Raw genomic sequence first — 14835 nt, 5'->3', positions numbered from 1 at the left:
CAGGCTCTGTCGCAGCCGGCCGCGACCGGGAGACCCATGGGGCGGCGCACAATTGGCCCAGCGTCGTCCAGGGTAGGGGAGGGAATGGCCGGCAGGGATGTAGCTCAGTTGATAGAGCATGGCGTTTGCAACGCCAGGGTTGTGGGTTCGATTCCCACGGGGGGGGCAAGTATATAAAAAAATATATATGTATTCACTAACTGTAAGTCGCTCTGGATAAGAGCGTCTGCTAAATGACGTAAATGTAAATGTAATGTCACCATTCCAACAAGTCAGTTCACCCTGCTAGAGCTGCCCAGGTCAACAGTAAGTGCTGTTGTTGTGTAGTGGAAACATCTAGGAGCAACAATGGCTCAGCCGTGAAGTGATAGGCCACACAAGCTCACAGAACGGGACCGCCAAGTGCTGAAGTGCCCTTCACCTGTCATGTCAATGGGAAGGACATTACTTCAGACTATTGAGACACGCCACATGTAGTGGGGAGGGAGTAAAGTAACAGGGAATTAAAAAAGAACAGATGATGATCAAGAAGAGGAGCGATGAGAACAAAGTGGATGATGATGATGTGTGCCTACCTTCATTACGATGAAGAGGACGAGGGTGACGAAGACGTTGACCTGGGGGTGATTCCAGGCCTGGGAGTTGCCGATGTAGTCAAACTCCTCAGCAATGCCCTGCTTGGCCCATGTCCGGTTGTCTAGCAACGTCACCAGGGACTCCTTCTGGGTCAGCTGCATGGGGGAAACAGGAAGTGACAACATATCAGACAGACAGAGGGCTAAAGTCTACAGGCGTTTTACATTTTTATATATCCCATATTGGTCCCTAGCTCCTACCCCAAAGCATTTAAGTAGATATGGAAGGATTGGATAGGTATAAGCAACACAGCAACAATTAATCCTAGCCTTTCAGAAGGCAAGGAGAAGCGATTACATTAGCGCTATCCCAATCTACATGAAGTGCCATGGGGTAGGTGCTAGGGGGTGATTTGAAATTGGGTACAACACATCCATTTTATTAGGAAGACCATTATGGAAAGCGGTTTCACTTTAGGCAATGGATGTGATGATTTAATTTGAACTGGTTTGGCTTAAGGCTTGTGAAGCTGAGTGAGGGGCTGAAAGAGGGTGTGTAGTTGTGTGTGATGCTGTAGCTAGACTTTAAGGAGCAACAGAATCAACAGCTTATTGTGGCAGAAATACACCAAGAGTCTGACTCACCCTCTCATTACAGAGAGAGAAAGAGGAGAGGGTGGGAGATACACTGTGCCTCTATGTAAAAAAATAAAAAACTGAGCGGAACTAACCTTGCCTGCCATGAACTGTCCGAAGCCGGGGGGAAAGGTTAGCGTAGACACCAGCAGAGTGACCAGGGCTGGGTACAGCAGACGCCTGAGAGAAGAGGCACGAGGGAAGGAGGGGGGAGAGGAGGAGGAAGCAAAAGGGTGTTTAGTCATTACTGTTTATTCTTCAAAACCAAACTGTCCCCAAACCCTTCCCACGGCTGAGTGATATACAGAACATTACATTCGTTTAGAATCTGAGGATAGTTAATTCATCAGTCTGGTAGGGAGATGAGTAAACACCATCCATTAATAAACACTCGTCAAGATGAATGTCTTAATTTATCTCTGCTGTGGTGAGAACTGCATCAATGGAGCTGCTTTCACAGCGTAATCGATCTATGTGTGTGTGTGTGTGAGTGGGACACTAGGATACAGGGACTCTCTGGGACCCAGTAGGGGCTGCTGTCTGATGATGATGACATCATTACTTACTTCTTCATGAGGAACTTGTTGATGGTCTTCTGTTTCCTGATGAACTGGACTATCAGTCTGTTCAGGTAGACAAACAACGCCCCGCCAAAACCACTTGCAATACTGTGGAGAGAGGAGGAGGGGAGAGGAGGGAGGGTTGAGAGAGGAGAGGAGGGAGAGGGAGATTAAATTAAGAAAATTAAAGGTGGAGAAAGAGAGAGAGACAGGTTTACATGCTTCTGTTTTAAGTAAGTACCCAGTATGTGTCCACTTTGTGTAAGTGGCAGTAGGAGAGAGAGAGTTTCTCCAGCGACCAGAATCAAACAGAGCCCTTTGACAAGTACTTTCCAAAGTTCCCCCTCAGCTACAGCCAAGTATATGAATGCTCATAAATTCATGTTCCTGCATAATTAATTCTGTCAAATACTCCTGAATAAAAGAATAGATGAGGGAGAATCATTTGTACATGTTTTAAAGCCATTCTCTGAAATGTGTGTGTGTATGTTTGTGTCACAGGAGGTTGGTAGCACCTTAACTGGGGAGGACAAGCTTGTGGCAATGGCTGGAGCGAAATCAGTGGAATGGTATCAAATACGTCAAACACATGGTGTGATGCCATTCCATTACTCCGTTCCAGCCATTATTATGAGCCGTCCTCCCCTCAGCAGCCTCCACTGGTTTGTGTGTGTGTGTGTGTGTGTGTGTGCACGTGTATATATTCTCAGAACGCCACATCTGAGTACCAGTGAAAGTTTGAAACATAAATCCAGAGGCTAGAATGGGTTTACTACACAAAGGTTTGCCCCAGCTAGCCTGTAGCAGGAGACACACTTCCCCCTCTCTCTCTCTGTCCGAGTTAACTGGAACACTGACCGACTTTTCCCATAAGACATCAAGGCATTGGCGAGGGAGAGGATACTGAAATACACACATAGAGGTGTGCGTACAGACACACACACACACACACAAACTCTCTCTCTAAAAGTGTGATAAGACGGCTGTTCTCCGGAGGCAGCGTTTTGTTCGATTATGAGTCAAAGCGTCATTGCTCAGATCACGAGTGGGACGACATCCTCCAGACAAAAAGAGAGGGATGTTCTTCTCTTTGGGAGCCCATGCAGAGTTAAGCACAGGGCTGTTCTTTCTTCTGAGATGGAAATAGAGAAAGAGAGAGAGATAGAGAGACGAGAGCGAGAGAGGCTCTGGTCTAATACAGTTATGTAGTAAGCCCGGAGGCTACGCTACTACGGTAAGGAGCAAGCTAAAATAAGAGATCCTAAAAGCACAACCTTGTTGGCTGAATAATCCATGTTAGGTGACTAAAGTCAGGAGGCTATCCTCCTGAACACTCACACCAGCTTTCACTGGCTAACAGAGGCAACGAAGGGCTCACTGGCTAACAGAGGCAACGAAGAGTTCACTGACTAACAGAGGCAACGAAGAGCTCACTGGCTAACAGAGGCAACGAAGAGCTCACTGGCTAACAGAGGCAACGAAGAGCGCACTGGCTAACAGAGGCAATGAAGAGTTCACTGGCTAATTGAAGACAACTTAGACTCACCCAATGACAGCAAAGGCTGGGAGCTCCTGGAGGTCAAAGGGGAAGTCCAGACGGAACGGGTTTTAAACAGAGCTGTGATGGTCTCTGTGTAGGAGGGAGTCAGGGAGGGATGGAGAGAGAAATAGAGAGTGATTAATCATTATCAAAATGTTTTTAAGGGGCTATATACAGTACAGACCTTACCTCAATGATTGATTGTGACAATATACAGTATACTGTATGGGTTGTTCCATGAAATGAGTGCCTTTTGCGTCCCTTGGATATTTTAAGTAGAAATTGTTCACCAATATTGAATTTTAATGAAGTGCCCTTTAATATAGACCACATGGATAATTCAATCAAATCAGATTTTTTTTTATATGAATAAAGGCTTGCTAAAGTGCCAAAATTCAGCATTTTGACATCCCTCCGTGCACCCTCTGACTTCTAGAATCCACTTAACCCCGAAATGTCTCCAAATTCAACATAATTGTAAAGCCCTAGTTATGCTGTTGCTTTGACAAAGTCATTTCTGAAGATTATTATTTATTTAATGTGATTAGTGATTCATTTACATCTGTCCCTCATTTTAATGTCAACCCTGTTACGTGAACTGAAAAATTGAACATCTAATCATGGTTTAAAAACAGGAGAGCTGGTTGTACTCTTTCTGGCCATTTTCTGGTGTTTTGCGGTGGAAAACTGAGCGGGTCGAGCATAACGTCAACCTGTTGCCCATAGATAGATGGTAGAAATCTTAACAACAAAACAAATTGTGAAGCTTGCACTCAGTTACCTCTTCCTGTTACACACAACAAGTTTCCATTCCCCATTTCACAAGGGGATTTATGGCTGATTTATGGCCAATTTAACTTTATTTGACACTAGATAGGCACTTACTATAGTATTTTTTTATTTAACCTACTGAGATGGGGAAACTTGTTTTTTATTGAGTTGAACATGTGCCCTTTATGACAGAATGTTAAAATTAGGTGAAATCAAAAGTTATTTTGACACATCTCAATACAGTGAGGGAAAAAAGTATTTGATCCCCTGCTGATTTTGTACATTTGTCCACTGACAAAGAAATGATCAGTCTATAATTTTAATGGTAGGTTTATTTGAACAGTGAGAGACAGAATAACAACAAAAAAATCCAGAAAAACGCATGTCAAAAAAGTTATAAATTGATTTGCATTTTAATGAGGGAAATAAGTATTTGACCCCTCTGAATCAGAAAGATTATTGGCTCCCAGGAATCTTTTATACAGGTAACGAGCTGAGATTAGGAGCACACTCTTAAAGGGAGTGCTCCTAATCTCAGTTTGTTACCTGTATAAAAGACACCTGTCCACAGAAGCAATCAATCAATCAGATTCCAAACTCTCCACCATGGCCAAGACCAAAGAGCTCTCCAAGGATGTCAGGGACAAGATTGTAGACCTACACAAGGCTGGAATGGGCTACAAGACCATCGCCAAGCAGCTTGGTGAGAAGGTGACAACAGTTGATTATTCGCAAATGGAAGAAACACAAAAGACCTGTCAATCTCCCTCGGCCTGGGGCTCCATGCAAGATCTCACCTCGTGGAGTTGCAATGATCATGAGAACGGTGAGGAATCAGCCCAGAACTACACAGGAGGATCTTGTCAATGATCTCAAGGCAGCTGGGACCATAGTCACCAAGAAAACAATTGGTAACACACTACGCCGTGAAGGACTGAAATCCTGCAGCGCCCGCAAGGTCCCCCTGCTCAAGAAAGCACATATACAGGGCCGTCTGAAGTTTGCCAATGAACATCTGAATGATTCAGAGGAGAACTGGGTGAAAGTGTTGTGGTCAGATGAGACCAAAATCGAGCTCTTTGGCATCAACTCAACTCGCCGTGTTTGGAGGAGGAGGAATGCTGCCTATGACCCCAAGAACACCATCTCCACCGTCAAACATGGAGTTGGAAACATTATGCTTTGGGGGTGTTTTTCTGCTAAGGGGACAGGACAACTTCACCGCATCAAAGGGACGATGGACGGGGCCATGTACCGTCAAATCTTGGGTGAGAACCTCCTTCGCTCAGCCAGGGCATTGAAAATGGGTCGTGGATGGGTATTCCAGCATGAAAATGACCCAAAACACACGGCCAAGGCAACAAAGGAGTGGCTCAAGAAGAAGTACATTAAGGTCCTGGAGTGGCCTAGCCAGTCTCCAGACCTTAATCCCATAGGAAATCTGTGGAGGGAGCTGAAAGTTCGAGTTGCCAAACGTCAGCCTCGAAACCTTAATGACTTGGAGAAGATCTGCAAAGAGGAGTGGGACAAAATCCCTCCTGAGATGTGTGCAAACCTGGTGGCGAACTACAAGAAACGTCTGACCTCTGCGATTTCCAACAAGGGTTTTGCCACCAAGTACTAAGTCATGTTTTGCAGAGGGGTCAAATACTTATTTCCCTCATTAAAATGCAAATCAATTTATAACATTTTTTACATGCGTTTTTCTGGATTTTTTTGTTGTTATTCTGTCTCTCACTGTTCAAATAAACCTAACATTAAAATTATAGACTGATCATGTCTTTGTCAGTGGGCAAATGTACAAAATCAGCAGGGGATCAAATACTTTTTTTCCCCTCACTGTAGGCACCGAATTGGTGGAATGACCCATATACACTGAACAAAAATAAACGTAACATGCAACAATTTCAAAGATGTTACTGAGTTACAGGTCATATAAGGAAATCGGTCAATTGAAATAAATTCATTAGGCCCTAATTTATGGATTTCACATGACTGGGAATACAGATATGCATCTGTTGGTCACAGATACCTTAAAAAAAAGGTAGGGGCATGGATCAGAAAACCAGTCAGTATCCGATGTGACCACCATTTGCCTCATGCAGCGCGAACATCTCCTATGCATAGAGTTGATCAGGCTGTTGATCGTGGCCTGTTGTCCTACTCCTCTTCAATGGCTGTGCGAAGTTGCTGGATATTGGTGGGACCTGGAACACGCTGTCGTACACGTTGATCCAGAGCATCCCAAACATGCTCAATGGGTGACATGTCTGGTGAGTATGAAGGCCATGGAAGAACTGTGACACTTTCAGCTTCCAGGAAATGTGTACAGTCGTGGTCAAAAGTTTTGATGATGGCAATTTGCATATACTCCAGAATGTCATGAAGAGTGATCAGATGAATTGCAATTAATTGCAAAGTCCCTCTTGCCATGAAAATGAACTTAATCCCCAAAAACATTTACACTCCATTTCAATCCTGCCACAAAAGGACCAGCTGCCATCATGTCAGTGATTCTCTCGTTAACACAGGTGAGAGTGTTGACGAGGACAAGGCTGGAGATCACTCTGTCATGCTGATTGAGTTAAAATAACAGACTGGAAGCTTTAAAAGGAGGGTGGTGCTTGAAATCATTGTTCTTGCTCTGTTAACCATGGTTACCTGCAAGGAAACGCGTGCCGTCATCATTGCTTTGCACAAAAAGGGCTTCACAGGCAAGGATATTGCTGCTAGTAAGATTGCACCTAAATCAACCATTTATCGGATCATCAAGAACTTCAAGGAGAGAGGTTCAATTGTTGTGAAGAAGGCGTCAGGGCACCCAAGAAAGTCCAGCAAGCGCCAGGACCGTCTCCTAAAGTTGATTCAGCTTCGGGATCGGGGCACTACCAATGCAGAGCTTGCTCAGGAATGGCAGCAGGCAGGTGTGAGTGCATCTGCACGCACAGTGAGGCGAATACTTTTGTAGGATGGCCTGGTGTCAAGAAGGGCAGCAAAGAAGCCACTTCTCTCCAGGAAAAACATCAGGGACAGACTGATATTCTGCAAAAGGTACAGGGATTGGACTGCTGAGGACTGGGGTAAAGTCATTTTCTCTGATGAATCCCCTTTCCGATTGTTTGGGGCATCCGGAAAACACCTTGTCCGGAAAAGACAAGGTGAGCTCTACAATCAGTCCTGTGTCATGCCAACAGTAAAGCATCCTGAGACCATTCATGTGTGGGGTTGCTTCTCAGCCAAGGGAGTGGGCTCACTCACAATTTTGCCTAAGAACACAGCCATGAATAAAGAATGGTACCAACACATCCTCCGAGAGCAAATTCTGCCAACCATCCAAGAACAGTTTGGTGACGACCAATGCCTTTTCCAGCATGATGGACCTTGCCATAAGGCAAAAGTGATAACTAAGTGGCTCGGGGAACAAAACATCGACATTTTGGGTCCATGGCCAGGAAACTCCCCAGACCTTAATCCCATTGAGAATTTGTGGTCGATCCTCAAGAGGCTGGTGGACAACCAAAAACCCACAAATTCTGACAAACTCCAAGCATTGATTATGCAAGAATGGGCTGACATCAGTCAGGATGTGGCCCAGAAGTTAATTGACAGCATGCCAGGGCAGATTGCAGAGGTCTTAAAAAAGAAGGGTCAACACTGCAAATATTGACTCTTTGCATAAACTTAATGTAATTGTCAATAAAAGCCTTTGCCACTTATGGAATGCTTGTAATTAGACTTCAGTATACCATAGTAACAGCTGACAAAAATATCTCATAACACTGAAGCAGCGAACTTTGTTAAGACCATTACTTGTGTCATTCTCAAAACGTTGGACCACGACTGTACAGTTGTGAGGCCGGTTGGACGTACTGCCAAATTCTCTAAAACGACGTTGGAGGCGGCTAATGGTAGAGAAATGAACATTCAATTATCTGGCAACAGCTCTGGTGGACATTCCTGCAGTCAACACGCCAATTGCACGCTCCCTCAAAACTTGAGACATCTGTGGCAAAACTGTGTTGTGTGACAAAACTGCACATTTTAAAGTGGCCTTTTATTGTCCTCAGCACAAGGTGCACCTGTGTAATAATCATGCTGTTTAATCAGCTTCTTGATATGCCACACCTGTCAGCTGGATGGATTATCTTGGCAAAGGAGAAATGCTCACTAACAGGGATGTAAACAAATGTGTGCACAAAATGTTAAGCTTTTTTGTGCGTATGGAACATTTCAGGGATCTTTTATTTCAGCTCATGAAACATGGGACAAACACTTTACATGTTGCGTTTATATTTTTGTTCAGTATACATGTAGACCGGTCTTACCCTCGTCTTTATTCCACACGGCCAGGACTCTGAAGATGAAGGCACTGAAGGTAGCAGCGAAGAACCCTCTCCAGTAATTCCTCACCGCAAAGAACGTAGACGTTACCTCAATACTGAACAGCACACCTACAAAACACACACACATTAATCAATTTCTCAGGAACGCACAGGAACATTATCAAAGTAACTATGCCCCAATCAGGGGAGTGAAGGGGGAAGGAGTAAACCTTGCAATCTCTGACCCAGCCAGTGTATCAATCAGTGAGTGTTATCCCACTGGGCACACCACGTAATTTCAACGTGAATAATTGCGTAATATTTGGTTGAGACATTGATCAATGAGATTACAACCTATATACTCACCCACTCAAAAAGACTGCCAAAAGTTAGTTGAATTTCAAATGTGTTATCACTAAATCAAATCAAACCAAAGTTTAAATGCACTTCAAATTCAGTTTGATTTAGTCCTATTCTTTGACATAGATTTTTGGTTGAGATGGAGACGTGAATCCAACATATAAATTATTAATTTGTAGACAAACTGGAATTAAAGCCAGACTAAGTCAGTGGCACAGATGGAACTATCTAAGCAGAAGACACATCTCCTTCAACATTTTTATGTTTGGGCCTCCAAAGTGGCGCAGTGTTAGAGGCGTCACTACAGACCCGGCTTTGATCCCAGGCTTTGTCACAGCCGGCCACGACTGGGAGACCCATGAGGCAGTGCACAATTGGCCCAGCGTCATCCGGGATAGGGGAGGGTTTGGCCGGCCGGGATGTCGATGTCCTTGTCCCATTGCGCTCTAGCGACTCCTTGTAGCGGGCGTGCGCATGCTGTACGGTGTTGTACGGTGTTTCCTCCGACACATTGATGCGGCTGGCTTCCGGGTTAAGCGAGCAGTGTGTCAAGAAGCAGTACAGCTTGGCAGGATCGTGTTTCGGAGTCCGTACGGGAGTCGCAGCGATCGGATATCTCGAAAAAAGGGGTAAAAAGTACTACAACAAAAATATAATAATAATAAAAATAATAATATTTATTTTATATATTTGGTTGTGTTGACAACCAAACAATTCAATATCACTAAATGTCATTACATTTGAAATCAACCAGAGCTTGAAACCATAGGCCTATGTAGTCTATTTTCTGTTGAATCCTGGGTTGAATTGAGACAATAGCTGTTGATGACTTTGCAAATGCTATACGTATATATAGGCCTAAATAGCATCATTGATGATATAAGAATGATAAAGTATGGTCACATTTCATTTGCTCTGTTAAACCTATCCTTTGGAATGACTTCGATAGTAACAGGGTATCTATTTAGTTTTTAAGTGGAGATCTCTCAACAATCATTCTCAGGATAGCACATTGGTAATAGTCAGTGACAAACATCATAGCTAAGGGCTAGGCTACATTAAAACCCTGGATGGGACCCTTTTTCCGGATAGTGGATATAACGTTGAAGATCTGACGTTGTTTTAAAAGGTACAAATTCAACATATTTTATACAAGGTTTGTCTATGTTGAAATTTGGTTACCATGATGACAATCATGTTGGTGAAATTTCACCCTCAAAACAACAGTTTACATTCATGACTTTTGCAAATCCAAAGTAGATTCCACTTCAGAATACGTTGACAAATTACACTGAAACAACGTTGATTCCACCAGTTTGTGTCCAGTGGGATGTTGGTGTCACTCACCTCCTATAGGGGCAGCGAAACAGCAGCCGACCCCCACAGCACAGGCAGCTGCCAACATCTCAATGTTCCTCGACTCATTCTGTAAACACATAGGGGAGAGGTGTATTTACATTTACAGACACACACACACACACACACCCTGTGAGGTAGGCTAGGCCGTTGTCGGGGTGGATGTAGACCTAGCAGTGTGGAACGAGGCAGACAAGGATGTTACGTTTTTCTGTCCAAGGTTAGGGCTTTTATGTGCAGAAATGGGGAATAGATAAGGGCCAAAAGTAGGCTACTACAATATTAACAAAATCATAAACAGGACGAAGAGCATTATCAACTGGATTGGGCAGGCCTCTGTAATGCCTGATAGCAATTAGCATGCACATACGCAAGTATAGCCCAACCTTCCCCTGTCAGAGCTGTTGTGGATGAAATGCAGAGTTTAAATACATTTTACCCATAATGCATTTCACCATTAAACAATAACAAAGCCTCCTCTCACCCGTTTCAGTAAAAAGCTGAGGGATAGGGCTGGAGAAGTGTATCCACTCTCAGATTCATGGGCAGAGCTATTGATGCAAGGACTGACCATCCATGATATCACAATTCTAGTTTTAACCATGTTTTGAGGCTAATTGTGTTTACATTTACTTTGTAAAACAAACATTGGAGTGAAACAAGCTTATATTTTGGGTTCTGATGGGGTATGAAAGTTGAACTAAGCTCATGAGGCACTTATAAGTACAATTCTTAAAGATTCAAATGGGTACATTTAATTAATTCAGCGTTTCCCCAAACTCAGTCTCGGGGACCCCAAGGGGTGCATGTTTTGGTTCAGCTGTGTAGTGCTAGGGCAAAAACCAAAACGTGCACCCCTTGGGGTTCCCAGGACCGAGTTTGGGAAACACTGAGTTAAAACGTTTGCCTCCGTTTGCCTGTCACTCTCACTCCGACCAAGAAATATGAAGAACCCCTCTCCAATTACGAGGACGAATAAAGTAAGCAAGCATTTATATTTATTTAGCTGTGCTTGAACGCTAAGTGTTTATTCCTAAACATTATCACTTTGTAGGTAATATTTTAATGAACAAATGCATGGATGGAAGAGTAATTTGTGTGGAATCACAACAACAACAAAAAATATTTGGTGCCAAAACCAATCGGCATCGGGACCACAAACTCTCATAGTCTACATTTCTCAGCACTCTAAATAGCAAAGAACATTCCTGCAAATATAAAACGTCTTTCATAAAACAGTTTTGATAATATTGACTTGCTTTACTTTGCTAGATGGCACGAAGAGATTGGATCAATGACACTGCCCAAACAACCACACGGTACAGTCGATTGAAATAAAACTTTTGCAAACACAGTATGGCATGGGACTACAGATGGATTACAGATGGATTACAGTTATGTAATTTGAACAGGTGGTAGAGAAATGGGATATGGAGTCCTGGAGAGGAGGAAGTTATGGCGGATGTTCTGCCCTTCATCTCCAGCCATGCTTTACCTTGTTTCCTATGAGGCTTGGCTCCTTTAAGCAGCATGTTAGTGAAACAGAGTGGTGAGTGTGTATGTGTACTAAACACCACCCCCCCCACACACACACACACACTTGTCATTAGTATGCCATAAAATGCACCATATTAATTTACACTACAGATACAACACAGAGAGGAGGGGGGAGAAAGAGAGAGAGGATGACGGAAGGAGAAAGAGGCTAGAGGGAGTAGAGGGAGAGAAGGAGAAGATGATTAAGGGGAGACAGACAGACAGACAGACAGACGGACAGACGGACAGACGGACGGACGGACGGACAGACGGACAGACGGACAGACGGACGGACGCAGCAAAGGAATTCTCCACACTTGAGGGGACTTGGGAGTTTGCCTCAAAGATTCTTCATTGCCCCTGTCCCCCCGGCCCCCATCCCTTCACACACACTGACAGAGGGAATAGGGGTCTCATCTTCAGAGTGCAGAGAGATGAGTCAAAGATTCCCTTTCTCTCGTTCCCTCTGTCCCCTAAGGCCCAAGCGGAACAAGCATAGTCTTTCAACTTTCTATCTCTCTACTCCTCTTTGCCTGGTTGTCTGTCTTTACCTCCATCTCGCTCGCTCTCACTTGCTTTTCTTAATTTATGTATCCCTACATTTATTTATCGCTCCCTGTAGTATAGCTAGGGAGATTACAGATGAGGTTTATTTAATTAGTTTGCAAATAACATGCTGGTTGAAATATTTATTATGTTATGTTACTTGCGTAAATGTATGTACTGTGTGTTTGTGTTTGTGTGTGTGTGTGTGTGTGTGTGTGCATACGTAAGCAAATAAATACCTATGCATTCTGGACATATACTCAGAGGAACAGTCAAGAGAGAAAACATTCTGTAAACTGGTAATGTGTGACGTGTTTCTCTTTTTCTCCAAGTCAAGTCTTTCCTCTGAGCCAGCCCACTAACAGGCCTGGTGTGGTATTGAGCCGACGCAGACAGGAGCAGTCGATTAGGAGGAGGAACAAACAGATTGGAGAATCAGAACTGTGTGTTTCTCACAGCTCCTCCTAAGCACTTACAGAGCTATCACAGCCCATCTCCCCTCTCTTACCCCCATCAGAGAGAGTGAGGGAGGAAGAGGGAGAGAAAGATGATGTCGATCGGCCTGATTTAGTAGTTCAGAGAAACAAGGAAACTTTTCCATATAAAACTAACCTACAGTACAGTTCTGTCTTAAGGGAGCGAGGAGTCTGTTCAGTGAATTACTATGGCATCTCAAAGATAGTGGAGTTGGTTTGACTGCTTGATCAGTGGCTACAGTAGATGATGGATAGATCTAGTGACAAGATGTACTGTGTTTGTACTGTGGTTTAAATTTGAGGTGTATAAGGGAGAGTACTGTTAAAAAAGTTAGGGTATGGAAGTGAAATATCAGAGGCTGAAAGAAGAAAGCAAAGGACTAATAAAGCGAAGCCAGTTCAGACAGGGAACCCGAGTGCCCGCCTCAGCTGACGCATCAAGCTGAGATTGCACCAATTAGATGCTAGTAACAATCACGCCTACCTTATTTGGCGGTCTATTAAGCTGATCGGTTCTGCTCATATATCATGCTGCTGCTTGCTGCTACTGCTAGTATGCATTAGCTTATTTTGCAGCATTGACCCTGCTCCTGTAGCTAGCCGTTACTCGTCATGCTGTCGCTTTCTGATACGAAATTCTCTTAGCGAATGCTCGCTAGCTGTGTTTGAACCTCGCCTGTGTCGTTCAATATGGTCATGTGGCACGTCTGCCTGCTGAGGGGACGTAATTGATTGCGAGGATCAATCCACATCGCTGCTCTACTGTTGGCAATCAATAGCGGCTACAACTAGCTAGCTAGCAGATTAGTCTCGTGACTATTGTATACTTTGTTAGTTCCCATGCCAGCTTCAGGCAGGGTCTGTGCGCTTGGTTAACACACCCCATCACGGAGAATCTGCCCTCGCCCATTTAGGAGGAAGTAGCCTACGCTAGCCTATATGTGTCGATATACAGTGAGTAGCAATGTTTTCTTGATGACATGAGCAAGGAGATGGTGCTTATCACGCCGATTTGATAGTATTTGGTCTCATGTGGCCGCTAATTTAATTAGTTAAGCAATCAATATTGATAGTAGTCAATTATGTGTCGCGCAGTTCACGAGACCGCTGCAAGACACTATAGTATCAGCGATACATTTACGGTGCCTTCCAGTCACATTAGCTAGTGTGACTTGTGCCGGCAGTCACACTTACATTTTTGTACATATTCTGACTTCTGTAACCTTTCCTTATACATTTAGCTAGAAACACATTCAATTTAACATGCAGACTGGTCTGGAATAGTGTGCTTGTATAGCTACACTTGCGGCTTCTGCTATGAGCTAACCAGAGTATTACAAGATCATTAGTGCATAATGTTGCAATGAGTCACACTATTAGCATACATTTAACGGTATCTTTCAGTGACATTAGTCATCTTATCTGCAGCAGTAGGTTTAGGCCCTGTATTTATTAGCCATGTTTAATCATGTGTCATGCATTTTACATATGACACAAATACTAATTTTCACAAAGTCTGCTGCCTCAGTTTTGATGGCAATTTGCATTTACTCCAGAATGTCATGAAGAGTGATCAGATGAATTGCAAATAATTGCAATGTCCCTCTTTGCCATGAAAATGAACTTAATTTCCACTGCATTTCAGCCCTGCCACAAAAGGACCAGCTGCCATCATGTCAGTGATTCTCTCGTTAACACAGGTGAGAGTGTTGATGAGGACAAGGCTGGAGATCACTCTGTCATGCTGATTGAGTTAGAATAACAGACTGGAAGCTTTAAAAGGAGGGTGGTGCTTGAAATCATTGTTCTTACTCTATTAACCATGGTTACCTGCAAGGAAACACGTGCCGTCATCATTGCTTTGCACATAAAGGGCTTCACAGGCAAGGATATTGCTGCTAGTAAGATTGCACCTAAATCAATCATTTATCAGATCATCAAGAACTTCAAGGAGAGAGGTTCAATTGTTGTGAAAAAGGTGTCAGGATGCCCAAGAGAGTTTAGCAAGTGCCAGGACCGTCTCTTAAAGTTGATTCAGCTGCGGGATCGGGGCACCACCAGTGCAGAGCTTGCTCAGGAATGGCAGCAGGCAGGTGTGAGTGCATCTGCACGCATAGTGAGGCAAAGACTTTTGGAGGATGGCCTGGTGTCAAGAAG

At 43.8% G+C, this 14835-nt stretch overlaps 1 protein-coding gene and 1 long non-coding RNA gene across 2 annotated transcripts; both read right to left on the bottom strand.

Moving 5' to 3' along the window:
* Nucleotides 1–424: 424 nt before the first annotated feature.
* Nucleotides 425–2649, bottom strand: LOC123486378 (chloride channel protein 2-like). Its single transcript, XM_045217696.1, has 5 exons — nt 2630–2649; nt 1778–1879; nt 1307–1391; nt 576–731; nt 425–454 (listed from the first exon to the last, which is right to left on the bottom strand). Exons 1-5 carry the CDS (start codon nt 2647–2649, stop codon nt 425–427), a joined length of 393 nt encoding a protein of 130 aa, XP_045073631.1.
* A 723-nt stretch (nt 2650–3372) lies between these two features.
* On the bottom strand, nt 3373–10192 carry LOC123486375. Its single transcript, XR_006659368.1, has 3 exons — nt 10112–10192; nt 8408–8533; nt 3373–3401 (listed from the first exon to the last, which is right to left on the bottom strand). It is a non-coding gene; the product is annotated as an uncharacterized LOC123486375 (long non-coding RNA).
* Nucleotides 10193–14835: the final 4643 nt, after the last annotated feature.

This window comes from Coregonus clupeaformis, unplaced genomic scaffold, assembly GCF_020615455.1.
Source record: "Coregonus clupeaformis isolate EN_2021a unplaced genomic scaffold, ASM2061545v1 scaf1184, whole genome shotgun sequence".
Lineage (NCBI taxonomy): Eukaryota > Metazoa > Chordata > Actinopteri > Salmoniformes > Salmonidae > Coregonus > Coregonus clupeaformis.
This window is presented reverse-complemented; position numbering and strand designations above follow the sequence as displayed.

Bases quoted from the DNA above. Each gene is read 5' to 3' on its own strand.
- LOC123486378 (XM_045217696.1), bottom strand. From the start codon at position 2,649: ATGTCTTATGGGAAAAGTCG. The intron at 1,880-2,629 runs GTCAGTGTTCCA...CTCTCTCCACAG, and splicing joins ATGTCTTATGGGAAAAGTCG to TATTGCAAGTGGTTTTGGCG. The intron at 455-575 runs GTAGGCACACAT...GTGTCTCAATAG, and splicing joins TCCTCTTCATCGTAATGAAG to TCTGAAGTAATGTCCTTCCC.